This window comes from Musca domestica, unplaced genomic scaffold, assembly GCF_030504385.1.
Source record: "Musca domestica strain aabys unplaced genomic scaffold, Musca_domestica.polishedcontigs.V.1.1 2, whole genome shotgun sequence".
NCBI classification, from domain to species: domain Eukaryota; kingdom Metazoa; phylum Arthropoda; class Insecta; order Diptera; family Muscidae; genus Musca; species Musca domestica.
In genome coordinates, this window is record NW_026712249.1 from 28,842,802 (window position 1) to 28,859,308 (window position 16,507).

Here is a 16,507-nt window from a genome sequence, read left to right on the forward strand (position 1 = left end):
TTGTCTTCTTAATTTTAAATAATTCGATTTATTTTTCTAATAACTTGCATTGCTTTCTCGCTAGCCTTGTTTGAAACTTTGGACATCCAATTGAATATTATGAAGATCGATGCCTTTATTAGGTCGGACATGGAGACTACTTTTGACAAAAGGTATGTCTGGTTACTTCTTCCAGCAGGAATTGTCCAGCAACTTCTTTCGGAGAGAGTAAGGTAGTTTTATTCTCTTTTGCAAGGAAGATTTTATTCTCTTTTGCAAGATAATGGTCTTGCTAATTCCAAAAAAATATTTTCAAATTGAAAGCACAAAAACAAATAAACAAACAATAGAAAACATCTGAGTGAATGCCGATGAATGAGAAGAAGAGCTGCAAGTGGTTGCAAGAAGAAATTGGTCCAGCAAGAATTTGCAAACTCTCACTCAAAGAACTGTCAAAATGTATCTCTCTAACCGCTCTCTTTTGCAGAACTTTCGGGTTAATAGACGACTTCCAGTAACAATTGTTACAAATGTTAGGGTAACCAGACACACCTTTTAGGATGTTAGTTGGTTGTCAAGCTCAGTTTTCTTGGTCAACCTTTTGTAGGCATTCATTGGTTGTTAAAAATATATTTTTTTAAAATTTGGGTTACAAAACAAAATAGAAATATTCAATTTTTGTCTCTTTGGCTGCAATAACTTTGCACGTTTTTTAGTTAAGAATGTATGTGTTCGTTTGTATGATGTATAGTTGTTTTTTTTGTTTTTCTTAAAAAATAAACTTATGAAAATGTTATTATCATTACTCAAATATGTTGTAGTTGTTGTTTTTTTGCTTTTCATTTGATTTATTTTGATTAATATGTTTTGTTTTAATTTATTTATTTATTTTCAAAACTAGATTATGCATATTTTGTATTTTGTTTATGTAAATGTAGGGGGTATGTAATGCAATGTGTGTGTGTTTGTTTTTGTCTATTTTATAATTAGTTTCTTTTGTATTTTGTATAAATATATTACGAGTTAATAGTTAAGTTTTACAATTAGTTTGATTTGTTTGTTGTTGTTTATTTTTCTCCTTTTTTTAAATTGAAAATAGAAACTTAAAAATATTTGAAATTAAAGTCTAATAAATAAATACTTCTTCCATTACCGATAAATGGCCAAAAAATCAGTGAATATTGTCGAATTAAGAATTAAAATAAAACATTGTCGTTTTAAGTGAACTTGATATATTCGTGGTAGAAGTATACAGGCATTCAACTTTCGACACAGCTGCTTGGACAATGAACTGTCGAAAACCAATTTTGGAATTGAAAATTTTGAATGAAAAATTATTGAAATTTGTAAAAATGGTTTGAAAAATGCATATCATAGCAATTCACGATTTGTGTGGTATATGAAAACATATAAAAATCTACTCATTTTTGTTAAAACAATTAAATTTTTTTTTTGACAAAGCAATGTTTCCAAGCGTTGAAGCATCTACCTACATTCTTCTACCATGGATTTTTTACTATCAACGAGACAAAGTTTCCACTTGACTTGAAATTGCATATTAAATTATTTAATAATTGGCCATTGTAATACAAAGCTTTTAATATATTTTTCCTACTCATACTTCCGAAAACTAGGGGAAAACTGCTGCCGGCTATACCAACAAAACATATTTAACAAAAAATCAAGCAAATGTTAAGTTTCAGAACTGCAAGGATTTACTAATTATGGACATTTTCTTTTTCGATATCATAAAGGGAAAATCGGTTATTGTAATAACATTTTTACAGGTTCTAGAATAGAGCAAAAAAATCATTTCAAATAGAATTTTGTTTAATAATACAGAGTGAGATGAAAAAACTGCAACCAACTTCAAACTGCCGGCATTTCTAAGCCACTCGTCCCATAGCTGTTATTCCAGTGAAAGCTCATTATATTGTTTACGAACGTACGTACAAAAGCATTTTGCTGAGAATTTTCTAGAAAAAGTTATTCGACAGTGTGATTTCTTTATATTTGGCTGGAAAACCACAAGTGGCTATCGTTAGAGCACTCCAGCATTTAAATGTTAATAAATTTTTGACGTCTCGTACCATCGCTCGTGGTACTGGTAGCATAGCCCGACGTCAAGGAAGTGGACGGAAGAAAACATCAACATCAGCAGTAATGGATCGAAAAGTAATAAAGCGACTTTAACGAAGCGAAAACCGAGTCGCAGTCGCTGAAAAATGGCTTGTGAGCTGAACATATCGCAATATTGCAATCGGCAAATATTGAAAAATGAACTCAGGGTAAAGCGATTGAAATTCCAAGCCAAGTGCAAGAACTTACACCGCAACAGAAATAAAATAGAGCTAATAAGAAAACATTCGTTGACCAGCAGTTTGTAAACAAACAAAATTATCGTGTTTACCTTCGGTTTGTGCTCCTTCGGTTGGCCACCAGAACTCATGCGCTGGCATGAAATACCACAGCTTAAACAGTCAACGTGCGAAATTGGGTTGAAGTATTCAAAATGTATATCAAGGCAGAGACTCTCAGTGAAATTCTAAATGTTCTAATGACACTTATTTCGAAGAATTTATTATATTTCCTGAATAAAACAATTGTTTTTATTTTAATCATTGTACACCTCTTCATTCCACAACTGTATATATTCAAAAAAAAAAAACTCCAGTGGACTAAAGAAGCCTAAGCAGACACAGAGACACACATAAAACAGTATCGTATCCAGGTAAAAGGGATTTCTATAGAAGGAAATATATTTTTCACACATCACCAGTCCAATTTATATGTGAATAATGTCTTATGGGAAAAACTTAAGAAAATGTCCGGACCGACTTTCAAAGCAGTACACATTAAAGCGTGGTTGAATAGTTGTGTGTGTGTTTTTTTTTTTAACAAAAATTGTGGAACAAAACCAAAAAGAGAAGCTTCAAAATTGATTAAATTGAAAAAAATCACCAAAGAAATGTGAAATACAGCGAAACTGTTACCACGGCACTTGCTTCCAATAAGCTGTAAATCATTAAAATGATGATTTGAGAGTTTGAAAATCAATTCCGATAAAGACTAAATTAAAAAAATGGGGTTCCTTTCTAAAAACTCGTATTTATTTGCGTCATTTTTTATGCCTGAAATGAAACCTAATAACCTTTATTTCCCAAAATAAAATGATGTCTTAAAATATTTATATGAAAGACGATTTGAGAGTTTGACATTCACTTCCTAAAGTTCACATTCCTTTGACCCACTTTTTATGCTTGAATTGAGACTTAAAGCCAGTTTTTCAAATTAAAAAATTGAAACTAACAGTACGTTTAAATACAAATGGATTAACCCACGGGATTTGGGTAAACATTTTCACATCCATTACTTATACTTCAAATAAATCCTCTTGAAGTAGGTTAACCCTGAAAAAAGTTCTAACGTAAATATGGCATCGTATTTTTTCGAGTTCACTTTTTATCATTGAGAAACAGGCCGGTCATAGTTTCGCAAATTATGCTATATTCAAAACACTTGGAGGAAAAAACACGTAAAAAAGCAGATGAGTTAGGCCAGGCCGAACTTTAAATACCCTCTACCATTTCGAAGACAATTGAAGAATTTCAAAAAAAAAAAAAAAAAAAATCGAAAACTACCACTTAAATTAAAACCGACATATGGGGGCTATACGAAGACGTGGACCTGCATACGATTTTTTTTGCCATAAGTTGTAGTACCTATTAAGATCTTGCAATACGAAATTTGAAACGATTACGCCGAATAATGTTGCTGAAATCGTCAAAATACCGACTATCGGGAGGTAACGTTATATGGGGGCTATACGAAGGCTTGGACCTGCATACACAAATTTTTGTCATAGGTTGTAGTACCCATTACGAATTTTAAATACGAAATTTGAAATAATTCCGGTAAAAAATGTCGTTAAAATCATGAAAATACCGAATATCGGGAGGTATCGTTATATGGCGGTTATACGATGACGTGGACTTTCATACACAGTTTTTTGCCATAGGTTGTAGTACCCACTAGGATCTTCCAGTACGAAATTTGGAACTATTCCGGTGAATAATGTTGCTGAAATCATCAAAATACCGAATATCGAGAGGCACCGTTACTTGGGGGGGCTATACGAAGACTTGGACCTATATACTAAATTTTTTACCATAGGTTGTAGTACCCATTACGAACTTCAAATACGAAATTTAAAATAATTCCGGTAAATAATGTCGTTAAAATCATGAAAATACCGAATATTGGGAGGTACCGTTATATGGGGTCTATACGAAAACGTGGACCGACATGGCCCATTTACGAACTTAACCTGCCTACTGATAAACTATGCATATATGCAACATTTTAGCCTTCTATGTCAATTCGTTCGAAAGATAGCGTGTTTGCAACAGACGGACAGACAGACAGACGGACATGGCTAGACCGAATTAGAATTTTATGCTGATCCAGAATATATATACTTTGTAGGGTCTATTATGAATATTTCGAGGAGTTACAAACGGAATGACAAAGTTAAAGACAATTTTCGAATTTGATTTTCTCTTTTAAAAACTCGCATTCCTTTAGATCACCTGTTACGTTTTGGATTGAAACTTAATAACCCCACTTTCTATAATATCTCAAAAAGGAAAAGCTATATTGAATATAAAAATTTAGTTTCTAAAAAAGGTTGGCTGGTGGCAATATAAAATTAATTTTGGTTTTTAATAATTTTTTAAAATTGATGGAATCCTAAATAATTTTTGTCCAGAAAACATAAATAAAAAAAAATTCAAATAAAGCCAAATCACAATGGAGCAAAAGTTACTATGTATATTGTCAAAGGTAGTCTTCTTGTCCGACCTTTTACCGCCTGTTTTTGTAAACAATTTCTGTTCAAAACGATAGATATCCTCTTATAGTTTTTTCCTGATGTTCTCTCTCGTATTTGTTTTTTAGAAACACCCAAATATACAATGGGAATTAGAAGTTTTCTTGTGTATGTCACTGACATAAAAGCATTTGCTTCAAAAACCAAATATTTTTTTCAATCAACAAATATGCGAACGATTGGGCTGTTAAAGCCCTAAATTTTTCTTTTTTTTAAATAAATTACATATCTGAATGAGACATTTGGAATGGTGCTCTTATTTCGTTTTCGTCATGCAAAAACGGGCCCTAAAGCAAAATCAACTTGTCATTCTATTCATAACTTCAAACCACTTTAAAGTTTTATGTGTTCAAAACAAAATTAATTCAAAAAAAAAAAAAACAAAATTAAAAGAAAAAAAATTATTTTTTAATGAATGCAAACTAAATAATAGTTTATTTTTTATTGTTCTTCTTTCTTTGTTGATGTTTTATATTTTATCTTTTTGTGTGTGTGTTTGCTTTGTTTAAAAGAAAACATACACTTTTTCATTCATTTAGTTTTAAGGATGTTTTTTTTTTAGCTTTGAAATGATTTTTTTGTTTTTCATTCATATTCTGTTAATTTAATAATAATTATATACGAATTGGTTTTCTAAGTGACCAGATACAGTGGAGTTTTGTTAGTTAGTAATGCGGGCGGGCAGCAGTTTAAACTAAAGAAAAAAAATATTTATAGAAAAAAAAATAAAGAGACAATTTGGTTTGTGTTTGTTTGTTTTTTGTTTCATAAAGAGAAAATAAAATTATTAATAATTAGAAACTTGATACATTTGATAGGTATCTATATTTTTCAAATAATGAAAAAAAATATATATATTAAATAATTAAACAAAAGTTCTTAATTCTTTGTGGATTTTTTGTTTTGTTTGATTGTTCTTGAGAAAATTATAAAAACAAAATATAATTTTCTTTCTCCTTTGAATTGTTTTTCTTTAAATAACAGAAAACACTTAAGACTATTTAGGTTTTTGTTTTGTTTGTTTTTTCTTTGTTAATGTGTATTATAGTAATATTATTATTATTAATATTTGTTTAAATTGTAATTAATTATTTTATTTATTTTTTTTTTAATTAAAAAAGGCGGTGGTTTTTCTTTGAAGAAATAATAATTATAATAATATTACTAATAATAATGATAAGAGCAAGTAAATCATTTATGAAATTACACAAAAGAGACATATTATGTGAATATGCATGTGAATATGTATGCATGTATGTGTAAAGGTGTATGGAAAAAAAGAAACGAAAAGAAAAACATGTGTTTTTTGTTATATGATTAAACGTTACTCCTAGTACATTCTTGTTTTTATTATTTGTTTATAGATTTTTTTAGGATTTGTTTTGTTGCTCTAGTTGTAATAATAGTATACTAAATGTTTTTGTATGATTTGAGTGTTTTTGTTGTGTTGATTCTTTTATTTTTAATTTTAAATTTAAATATTTGTTTTTTTTTTTTAATTCTATTATTGGTTCTATTGTTGATGATTGATTTGTTGTTGTTGTTGTTGTTTTTTCAGCGATTGTAATATGACTCACATAAACGAGAAAAAAATAATAATAATACATATTTAACTTCTAATTTGTTGTAGGTTCCTTTTCTCCTTCCATCATTTTCATCTTTTTGTTTGTTGTTTGTTAAAAAAAATTAACAAAAAAGCACACACTGGCAGCTGTTTAAAAATATCTGCAAAAAGGAGCAAAAATTCCATAATCAGAAAATAATTAAAAAATTTAAAAAAAAATAAAAATAATAATATAGAAAATAAATATGCGGGGAGGTTCCGAAGCAGATGGACAATATTGCCCAATTCGTATCTAATCTAAGGCTAATAAAAATATTACAATGACACACACGTTGTATTTAAACTATATCATCTACTTCATATACTTTATATGAGATATGTGGACATTTTTGGAAAATGTGTGAGATTCCAGATATAGTGACAATAGTCCACTTCATCTACTACAGATAAAAATATTGGTACATGCAAAATTCAAAGAAAATCGAACATTTATATCCAAATTGCCATAAATTATATATTCATATCAGATTTCGGGCTAAGGGAAATATTTGACTTGTATCGCAAGTTATGACAGATATATGTATTCAAAATGTTGACCCCTTGTGAGTCATTCAAATGGATCTTCAAACTTTGATCCTTTGTGAGGGAGGTACCAGAAGGAGTGGACCAGGACATCCCAACATCACAGCTGATCTTGAGTTAGTAGAAATAATGGGATGTGTTTAATATTTAAGGAGAACCGGATGCGGATTTAATAATCGTTTTGGATATTCAAAATTTTGACCCTTTGTGGGGGAGGTACCAGACGGAATGGTGGGATCTCTAACATTTTTATAACACCTTTTGTGTTGATAGAAATATTGAGCTGTTCCAAGTCTGAATGGAATCGAATGTTAATTTCGCGTATAATAAAATTCATGGATATTCCAAATTTTAACCCTTTGTTGGGAAAGTGCCACAATGAGTGGGCCGATATATTTCATTCTCACCCCAGACACCTTGGTTTAATAAAAAAATATTGTGATGTGTATAATTTGAAGCCAATCGGTCTCCTACATAACATTTTATAAGACTTATAATTATTGAAAATTTTGACCCATTGTGGGGGAAGTATTAGATGGATTGATCCGCACCTGACCTAGAACTGATACAAATATTAGGATTTGCAAAGTTGCAGCAAAATCGGATTATCCTTTCTCTTTCTGTGCAGTAAAATATTTTCTTTGAAACTTTTGACCTTTTGTGGGGGAGATACCAGAAGGAATGGACCAATATTGCCTCTCTGTAGCCATATGGCTGAAAACAGTAAATTCGACCCGGCCTCCACCATTTGGAACGAATTTGGAAATTTCAAAAAAAAAAAAAATAAATAAATAAATAAATAAATAAATAAATAAAATCCGTTAACGAATGTACAACGGGGGTCCATTCGTACATTCGGTATTTTTAAGATTTTAACGGTTTTATTTATTTATTTATTTATTTATTTTTTTGAAATTTCCAAATTAGTTCCAAATGGTGGAGGTCGGGAAATGACTTTGGTGAACCATGTCGCTAAAATCTTCAAAATACCGAATATTGGAAGGTACCGCTATATGTGGGCTATACAATATCGTGAACTTATATAGACATTTCTCTTCCAGGGGAGTAAGAGCTGAAAAGGAACTGATTTTGTGCATTTTCAGACAATTTCATTGAAAAATTTGGCTACAATCATAAAAATATCGAAAATCGGGGGAACCGTTATATATGGACCGATATAGCTCATCTTGGAATTTGACCTGCCTGCAGACAAAAGACTGAAGAATTTTACGCTGATCAAGAATATATATACTTTGTTATGTCTAAAATTATTATTTCGATGATATACCCTGCATACTATATATGGTGGAGGGTATAAAAACATTGGAACCAATAGGGTAAACTGTGGATAGCAGTTAAATCACTCTCGAACCCTAGGATAAAAGGATGACAGTATAGTACGGTTTTCTACCAAACATCCTAGAAATTGTATCAATGATCGTGCAAACTTTCAGAGGTCTATCTTTAATAGTGCAAGCTCTATAGAGATTCCAATATGCAGACATGACTAAATCGGCATGCAATTTAAAGGTGATAAAGAACATATATTTTATGGGGTCCTGGACGAGTATTTCAAGGGGGTCTTTTAAAAAATGTAATCAAACTTATTATGTGGTGGCTCTTTTCGAAAGCTAGGTATTCTCTGCTTTACCCCATGGTAAACATTACCATCGTTCACCACTAATAAACGAACGTTGTTTTTATAAAAACAACAATAAAGGGATTAAGCCTGACCATTTTGCAACAACAAAATACTATGGTATCCCGAACAAACAAGCCAACACTGTTCTTATAATTAATATTTATTAATAAAAAATAAATTATTGAACTTACCTTAAAAGTAAATGTTTTGTATTTGCATTAAATTTTTGGCTCTAAATTTCACTAGATTATTAGATTATATGTAATAATAATTATAATAAAAAAGTCAATTTGATTTCTTTGTTGTTTGACGCGCACACACACACCCATATGTATTTTTCATGGTGTATGTGTGTGTGTGTGTGGTAAGTTGATGACGTGGTTGTTGATAACTTGGAGCTGAGAAGTTGTGGAGTTGTGGTGGTTGGTTGGTTTCTTCTGTACTTTATCTAAAGTGCAGGCAGGCAACAGACTTCAACAGGAAATTCAATAAATATTTCTAATTTATTTGAATTTTAATTACTGGAGAGTTTTGGTTTTTAATTTGCAATTAGTTATTGCTTTGCATGGTTACTCGATTATTTCTTTTTTAAAAACTTATAGAAAAAACGCCAACATTTAGCAAGAACATCATCATCATCACATACCAACCATCTTCTCATATAAGGTGGTAAGGTAAGGAGTTTATCTCTCTTTTTTTTTTGTTGCATTTGCTGTTTTTGGTGGTAGTGGTGGTATGAGTGATTTTTTGTTCCTAAATACACATACTTTCTTTTTACTTTCATATAAGTATGTATATTTGTATTTGTTGTATATATTTAATAGTTCACTATATATTCAATATATATATGTAGTTTTCTTTTCTTTTTTTGTGTAGTTGTTTTTTTCTGTTGCTTTCTAAATTGCCTTACAAATCGTCATCGTCATCTTCAGGACCAGCTATAATTGATTCGTTGGGATCATACATAACCATATCATCGTCATCATCAATACCAGCAACAGCAGCCGAAGCATTGCCAATCAATGCCTCCTCCTCCTCATCGGGATCATCGGCTTCAAATTCATCATCATCTCCATCAACACCACCACCACCGCTGCCGCCAAATGCACTGCGTTTTCTCTTGGCATTTGGAAATTTGCTCAATGTATTCGATTTGCGTTTTGTAATGCCCGGAAAATCATCATCCAACAAGACCTTTTCGACCTCTTCAATATCTTCGAAGGTGGCATTTTGCATTTGTTTCAAACGCAACTGTTCCAGTTCTTCGGGCGAACGTTTCTTACGGAATTCATAGACAAGCGGGAAAATGTGTTCAATGGCATTTTGAACGTGGGCAACACTGGCAGCTGTAGAGAAAGAAAATGGAAATAAATTAAAAAAATATATACGACTTGCGATTTTCTTAAGAATATATAATAATTTACGGTTTGTTCTTGTATGGCAATTCGAAAGTGAATTCGAAAGAAGAGGAAGAAGGTGAGGGCGAAAAAAATTCCATATTCACGTCAGATCTCTGGCTGAGTGAAATATTGCAATATATCAAATTTGAAGTGAACCGCTGAATTTTTTCGCATGTTATAATGTTTACCCTTTGTGGGGGAGGTACCAGAAGGTGTGGTCAGCCATATTCCATCTTCACACCAAATCTTCTTTTAGTTGAAATTTTGGAATGTTGAAAATTTGAAAAGTTTCACATTTTATAAAAATTATAATATTTCAAAATTTTAACCCCTTTGTGGGAGAGGTACCAGAAGGAGTTGTCCGCCATATCCCATCTTCACACCAAATCTTGTGTTGGTTGAAATATTGGGATGCCTGAAATTAGGAAAGAATCGGATGCTTTTTTTGCATTTTATGAGCGTTTTTGCTTATTCAAATTTGTGCCCATTTGTGGGAGAGGTACCAGAAGGAGTTGTCCGCCATATTCCATCTTCACACCAAATCTTGTGCTAGTTGAAATATTGGAATGTGTCGAATTAGAAAAGAATTGGATGCTTATTTCAAATTTTATGAGCCTTTTTGGTTATTCAAAATGTTGTCCTTTTGTGGGGAAGGTACCAGAAGGAGTTGTCCGCCATATTTCATCTGCACACCAAATCTTGTGCTAGTTGAAATATTGGAATGTGTCGAATTAGAAAAAAAATCGGATGCTTATTTTGCATTTTATGAGCTTTTTTGGTTAAAATTTTGTCCCTTTGTGTGGGAGGTACCAGAAGGAATGGTGCGATATATCCCATTTTCACATCATACCTGATATTAGTAGAGATATTGGTATGTGTGAAATTAGAAAAGAATCGGGTGCTTAAATTGCATTTTATGAGCGTTTTTAATAATCCAAATTTTATCCCCTTTGTGGGGGAGGTACCAGAAGGTGTGGTCCGCCATATTCCATCTTCACATCGCAAATTATGTTAATAGAAACATTGGAATGTGTGAAGTTTGAAAAGAATCAGATGTATATATTGCATTTTAGGAGAGTTTTTGGTTATTCCAAATTCGGCCCATTTGTGGGAGAGGTACCAGAAGGACTTGTCCGCCATATCCCATCTTCACACCAAATCTTGTGTTGGTTGAAATATTGGAATGCGAGAAATTAAAAAAGAATCGTATGCTTATTTTGCATTTTATGAGATTTTTTGGTTATTCAAAATTTTAACCCCTTTGTGGGGGAGGTACCAGAAGGAGTAATCCATCCAGTCCATCATCACATCATATCTGATATTGGTAGAAATATTGGGATACGTGAATTAAGAAAAGAATTGGATGCTTATTTTGCATTTTATGAGCGTTTTTAATAATCCACATTTTATCCCCTTTGTGGGGGAGGTATCAGAAGGGGTGGTCCGATATATTCCATCTTCACATCACAAATTATGTTAATAGAAACATTGGAATGTGTGAAGTTGGAAGGGAATTGGATGCTTAATTTAAATTGTATGAGCCTTTTTGATTATTCAAAATGTTGGCCCTTTTGGGAAAGTACCAGAAGGAGCTGTCCGCCATATTCCATCTGCACACCAAATCTTATGTTGGGTAAAATATTGGAATGTGTGGAGTTTAGAAAGAATCATATGTTTATTTCGTATTTTAAAGACGCTTTAGTTATTCCAAATTTTAACCCCTTTGTGGTGGAGGTACCAGAAGGGATGGCCCGATGTAACCCATCTTCACACTACATCTTTTATTAGTAGAAATATTGGAATGGATGAATTTTGAAGACAATCGGATGTTTATTTCGTATTTTATGAGCTTTTTTAATAATCCGAATTGTATCCCCTTTGTGGGGAAGGTACCAGTAGGAGTGATCCGATATATTCTATCTTCACATCAAAGCTTGTGTTAATAGAACCATTGGAATGTGTGAAGTTTGAAAAGAATTGGATGCTTATTTCAAATTTTATGAGCCTTTTTGGTTATCCAAAATGTTGTCCCTTTGTGGGGAAAGTACCACAAGGAGTTGTCCACCATATTCCATCTGCACACCAAATCTTGTGTTGGTAAAAATATTGAAATGTGTGGAGTTTAGGAAGAATCAGATGCATCTTTCGCATTTTATGGACGCTTTAGTTATTCCAAATTTTAGTCCCTTTGTGGGGGAGGTACCAGAAGGAGTGACCCCAGGTAACCCATCTTCACACCACATCCTTTATCAGTAGAAATATTGGGATGTGTGAATTTTGAAGACAATCGGACATTTATTTCGTATTTTATGAGCTATTTTATTATTCCAAATTTTAACTCCTTTGTGGGGGAGGTACCAGTGGTCCGATATATCCTGTCTTCTCAGAAGATTTTTTTCCTTTAGATGTGTTGGGATGTTCGAAGTTTGAAAATAATCGAATACTTATTTCGCATTTTATAATAGTTATGATGATTTCAAATTTTAACCTTGTAAGAGAGGTACCAGAAGTAGTGGTCCGCTATATCGCATCTCCACACAAGAACTTGTATTCATAGGAATATTGGGGGGATATGCAAAAATTGAGGACTACCGGACTCTTATTTTTCAATTTTTATAAGAGTTATGATTATTCCCAATTCCAACCCTTTGTGAAGAAGGGTCTGGATGGAACGTTTCGATGCTGTCCATTTTCGAACCTTACCTAGCACTGATACAGATATTAGGATTTTCAAAGTTTGAACAAAATCGGATGATCTTTCCCCCTCGTGTGTGGTTAATTATTTTCTGTAAACTTTTTAAACTTTAATGAGGAGGTTCCAGAAAGGGTAGACCGATATTATCCAACTGCGAACTCGTTCTTATTTTGAATAGCCAGACGGACGGACGTGTCCTGAAACGGTTTTCGTCCAAAGAGACCTAGGGTCTAAAAGCGATATTTCCATATGGCTGAGGAAAGAGCAAATTAAAAAAGTTCCGAAAACGAAGTGGATGGGGAATCTGTTGTCCAATTACAAATTTTCTTTCTATGGCGATTTGTTTTTTCTTTTAACTCGACTCAAAATCATGGATTTTTTTGAATACTTTCTTTTGAATATTGTTTTGGAACATTCCACCTACCAGTAACCGTAATACTGCCGGTCGAGAAAATCTTCAATGTGGCCTTGGGATAACGCAACTTATATGTCACACCCGGATGCAATTCGGGCTCATAGCTGGCCGCTTCACGATATTTCTCCGAGAAATTAACAATTTTAATTGCCCATGGCATACTGCATGTACCCAAAACATTGACAACACGGAAATTATGAAAGCGAGCACGAAATCCCAACTTTTCCAAGGTTCGGGCATAGCGGCGAGCTGCTATTTTGGCCTGAAAGGAATATAAAAAAAAAATGAATATTTATTTTTATTGAAATTTACAACAAAAGTTGTGTTACCTGTTCCTCGGAAGTGGCTCCGGTACATGTTATGCGGCCCGATGACCATATCGATGCAGTGGTATATGGACGTCGCAACTTCATGGTGACCATACCATTCTCGCGGCGATATTCAACATTGGCTCCGTTCAAGGCAATTTCACGTAAATTCAAATGACAACGAACACTAAAGGAACATACAACATTATTGATGACAATGTCAATTTCAGGTTCGGGTTCTTGCTCGGCAGCAGCCACCGCAGCTGAGGAATCGTTTGTGGTGGTGGCGGCGGCGGCGGCATTATCAGTACCATTGGTTACTCCGGCGGTGTTAGAAGATTCTGTTGCTTTGGCCAAGGAAGTTGATGAGGTGGAGAAGGAGGAATTGTTGGCTGCTGTGGTGGTGATGGTGTTGTTGATGTTGCTATTTGCCAAGGAAGCTGTTGAGAAGGAGGCGGACGAGGATGCAAATGTTGTTGTTCCATATGAGGATGATGATGGTGTTGCTGTCGAGGCGGAGGAGGAGATGGAGTTGGAATAGTTATTGTGATTATAATTTTGGTTTATGTTGTTGCTGTACGTTGATGTTGTTGTATAACTGTTGTTGTTATTATTAGATGATGTTGTTGTTTGCTGCTGCTGTGTTGCATTATGAATAATATGGCCATTAGGAACTAATTTTGAGGCGGGTTGTTGCTGTTGTTGTTGTTGTTGTTGATGATGATTATTTGGATTTTTATTAAATGTGTTGCTGTTGTTGTTGCTGTGGTGGTGCTGGCTAAAGTGACCATTCATTTGGTTTTGTGGTGTTGTTGTTGTAGTTTGTTGCGTATAAGTCAACGCCGACGACGACGATGATGATGGTGCTGCTGATGATGTTGTTAATAGGGCGGTGGCGGCGGCGGAGGATGATGATGTTGTTATTGCATTGTGTAGTGTTGCTCCCGTTCCGGAAACTGATTTCAGCAGTACACCAGCGGCTGCTGTTGTTGTCCTGCCCACATTGTTCCCAGCTATGGTGACAGCATTTATTTGAGTTTTATTTAGAAACTGATTTTTGGTTAAATTGCTATTATTCAAAATTGTTGCTGTTGTTGTGGTCGCATTGGATGCGGACGAAGCCGCCACTGCTGTTATATTGTTTATCGTGGCACGTTGTGGTATACTTTTAACTATTTTCAGTTGTTGTTGTTGTTGTGGTCTCAAATGTTGCAGATTGGCGGTGGTAATGGTACCGAAACGCTGCTGTTGTTGCTGGGGCAAGTTGGCAGTTATGGTTCTGTTTGTTGCCGCTGTCTTTGTGGCTGTTAGGAAAGTTTTGTTGTTGCCATTGTTGTTGTTGTTGGTGGTGGTGGCCACCGTTATGGGCGAGCCTTTGACAACATTGATAATCTGGCCCTTGCCTGCCGCATGTAGCACCTGTTGCGTCTTAATTAAGGTGGCCGGTATGGCCTTGCCACCGGCCGTATTCAAAATGGTGGCATGTTGCAAACGCTGGGTGGCATTGCCAGCAATAATTGTATTGTTGTTGCGATTTATTAAAACCGTTGTACGTTGTTGTTGTTGGTTGCCGACGTTGGCCGTGGTGGTGGTGGTGGTATTGGTGTTGGCGGGTTGCTGCTGTGAGAATTGGGAGAAATGACGTATGGTGGTGGTGGTGTTTCCATTGCCACTTGCCGCAGCTGTGGAGGTGGTAATCAAACGTTGCTGATTTGCTGGCAAATAGCTGGAGGTGACAACACCATTGCCAGCTGCACTACTACCATTGATGTGCTGATGCAGCTGTTGTTGATAGGCCGAAACAACACCCGACGCTGTGGAGGTATTGGTTAACAAAAAGGTACCCGATGTTGTTGAGGTGGTGTTCGAGGATGATGAGGAGGCGGCAGCCGCATCCGTTATAACGGCCAAGCCACCATTGCTGGTGCTAACAATGTTGCCAATCGGCACATTGACAACATTTTGAGAAACCAATAATCTCTGTTGTTGCTGTTGCTGCTGCTGTTGTTGTTGTTGCTGCTGCTGCTGTTGCAACAATTGCTGGTATTGTTGATAGGTTATTATGGTAGAAGCCCCCGTTGCACCATTGGTTAGCAGAATGGTTTGGGTGGGGCTGGGTATCACCATGTTAGTGATGGCGCTGCCCGAGCCAACCACAGAGTTAGTTGTAGCCACGTTAGATGCACCACCGGTGGAGCTAACCAGATGACTGCCGGCCTGTAAAATTGTTGTTGGATTATTACCACCACTGCCGCCGTTGCTGCTTGTTACAACATTGCCCACCAAAATGTGATTGCCACCAGCCGACACTGCTGTTTGTGCTCCAGCTCCAGCCACGTTTGTCAATGATTTCATGCAATTCTTATTGTTTTGCAACAACGTGGCCATACCAATGTTGCTGCTATTGCTAATATACATTTGTTGCTGGCTGGCTGGCTAGGTTTTTGCTGGCAATAGGTTTCCAAGGAAAAAGAGAATGAAGAAAAAGAAAGGTGTGATACGTTCAAAATTCCTCCCTCCCCTTGGTTGAGGAAAATCCTATTTGATATGAAATGTTTTTCTGGGTGAATGAAATGTTCTCTTCTTCTTCTTCTTTTTGTCAAAAATTTTGGTTTTGTTTTGGTTCCTCTCGCTTGTTTTTCAAAATTCTTTTGTTCTATTCCGCTTTGAAAAAAATATTTTCAGAAAGAGTTTGCCTTTTGTTTTGATATACCGTTTTGAGTTTAGAAACATTAACTTTGTTTTTAGTTGTTTTTGGGGGTTTTGTTGTTGTTGTTGCTTTTGGTTTATTTCTTTTTATGTTGTTATCTATTTTGTTGTTGTTGCTGTTGTGTGTTTGATCAAGTCTTTCGTTTCTTTCTCCTTAGGGGGTTGTTGGTTTGTTTTTATATGCTTGGTTATTATTATTTTTGTTTAATATAGTTATTTTGTTCTTTTGAAACAGTCTGGAAAGAGAGAAGAAAAATATGTAAAGAAATTAGTAAAAAATATATAAACAAACCAAAAATATTAAAAATTAAACAATTGTATTAAA

General features: G+C 34.4%; 1 protein-coding gene across 3 annotated transcripts in view; it reads right to left on the reverse strand.

Moving 5' to 3' along the window:
• Window positions 1-5,268: 5,268 nt before the first annotated feature.
• LOC101900486 (putative uncharacterized protein DDB_G0281251) overlaps window positions 5,269-16,507 on the reverse strand; it is a 56,491-nt gene continuing 45,252 nt past the window's right edge. For all 3 annotated transcript variants that reach the window (XM_059122037.1, XM_059122035.1, XM_059122036.1), the window contains exons 4-7: window positions 13,495-16,418; window positions 13,175-13,427; window positions 8,847-10,001; window positions 5,269-6,592 (exon numbers count right to left, since the gene is read on the reverse strand). In XM_059122037.1, coding sequence (XP_058978020.1) covers window positions 9,562-10,001; window positions 13,175-13,427; window positions 13,495-15,891 — 3,090 coding nt within the window. In that variant the 5' untranslated portion in view covers window positions 15,892-16,418 and the 3' untranslated portion in view covers window positions 5,269-6,592; window positions 8,847-9,561. The remainder of the gene's footprint in view (window positions 6,593-8,846; window positions 10,002-13,174; window positions 13,428-13,494; window positions 16,419-16,507) is intronic.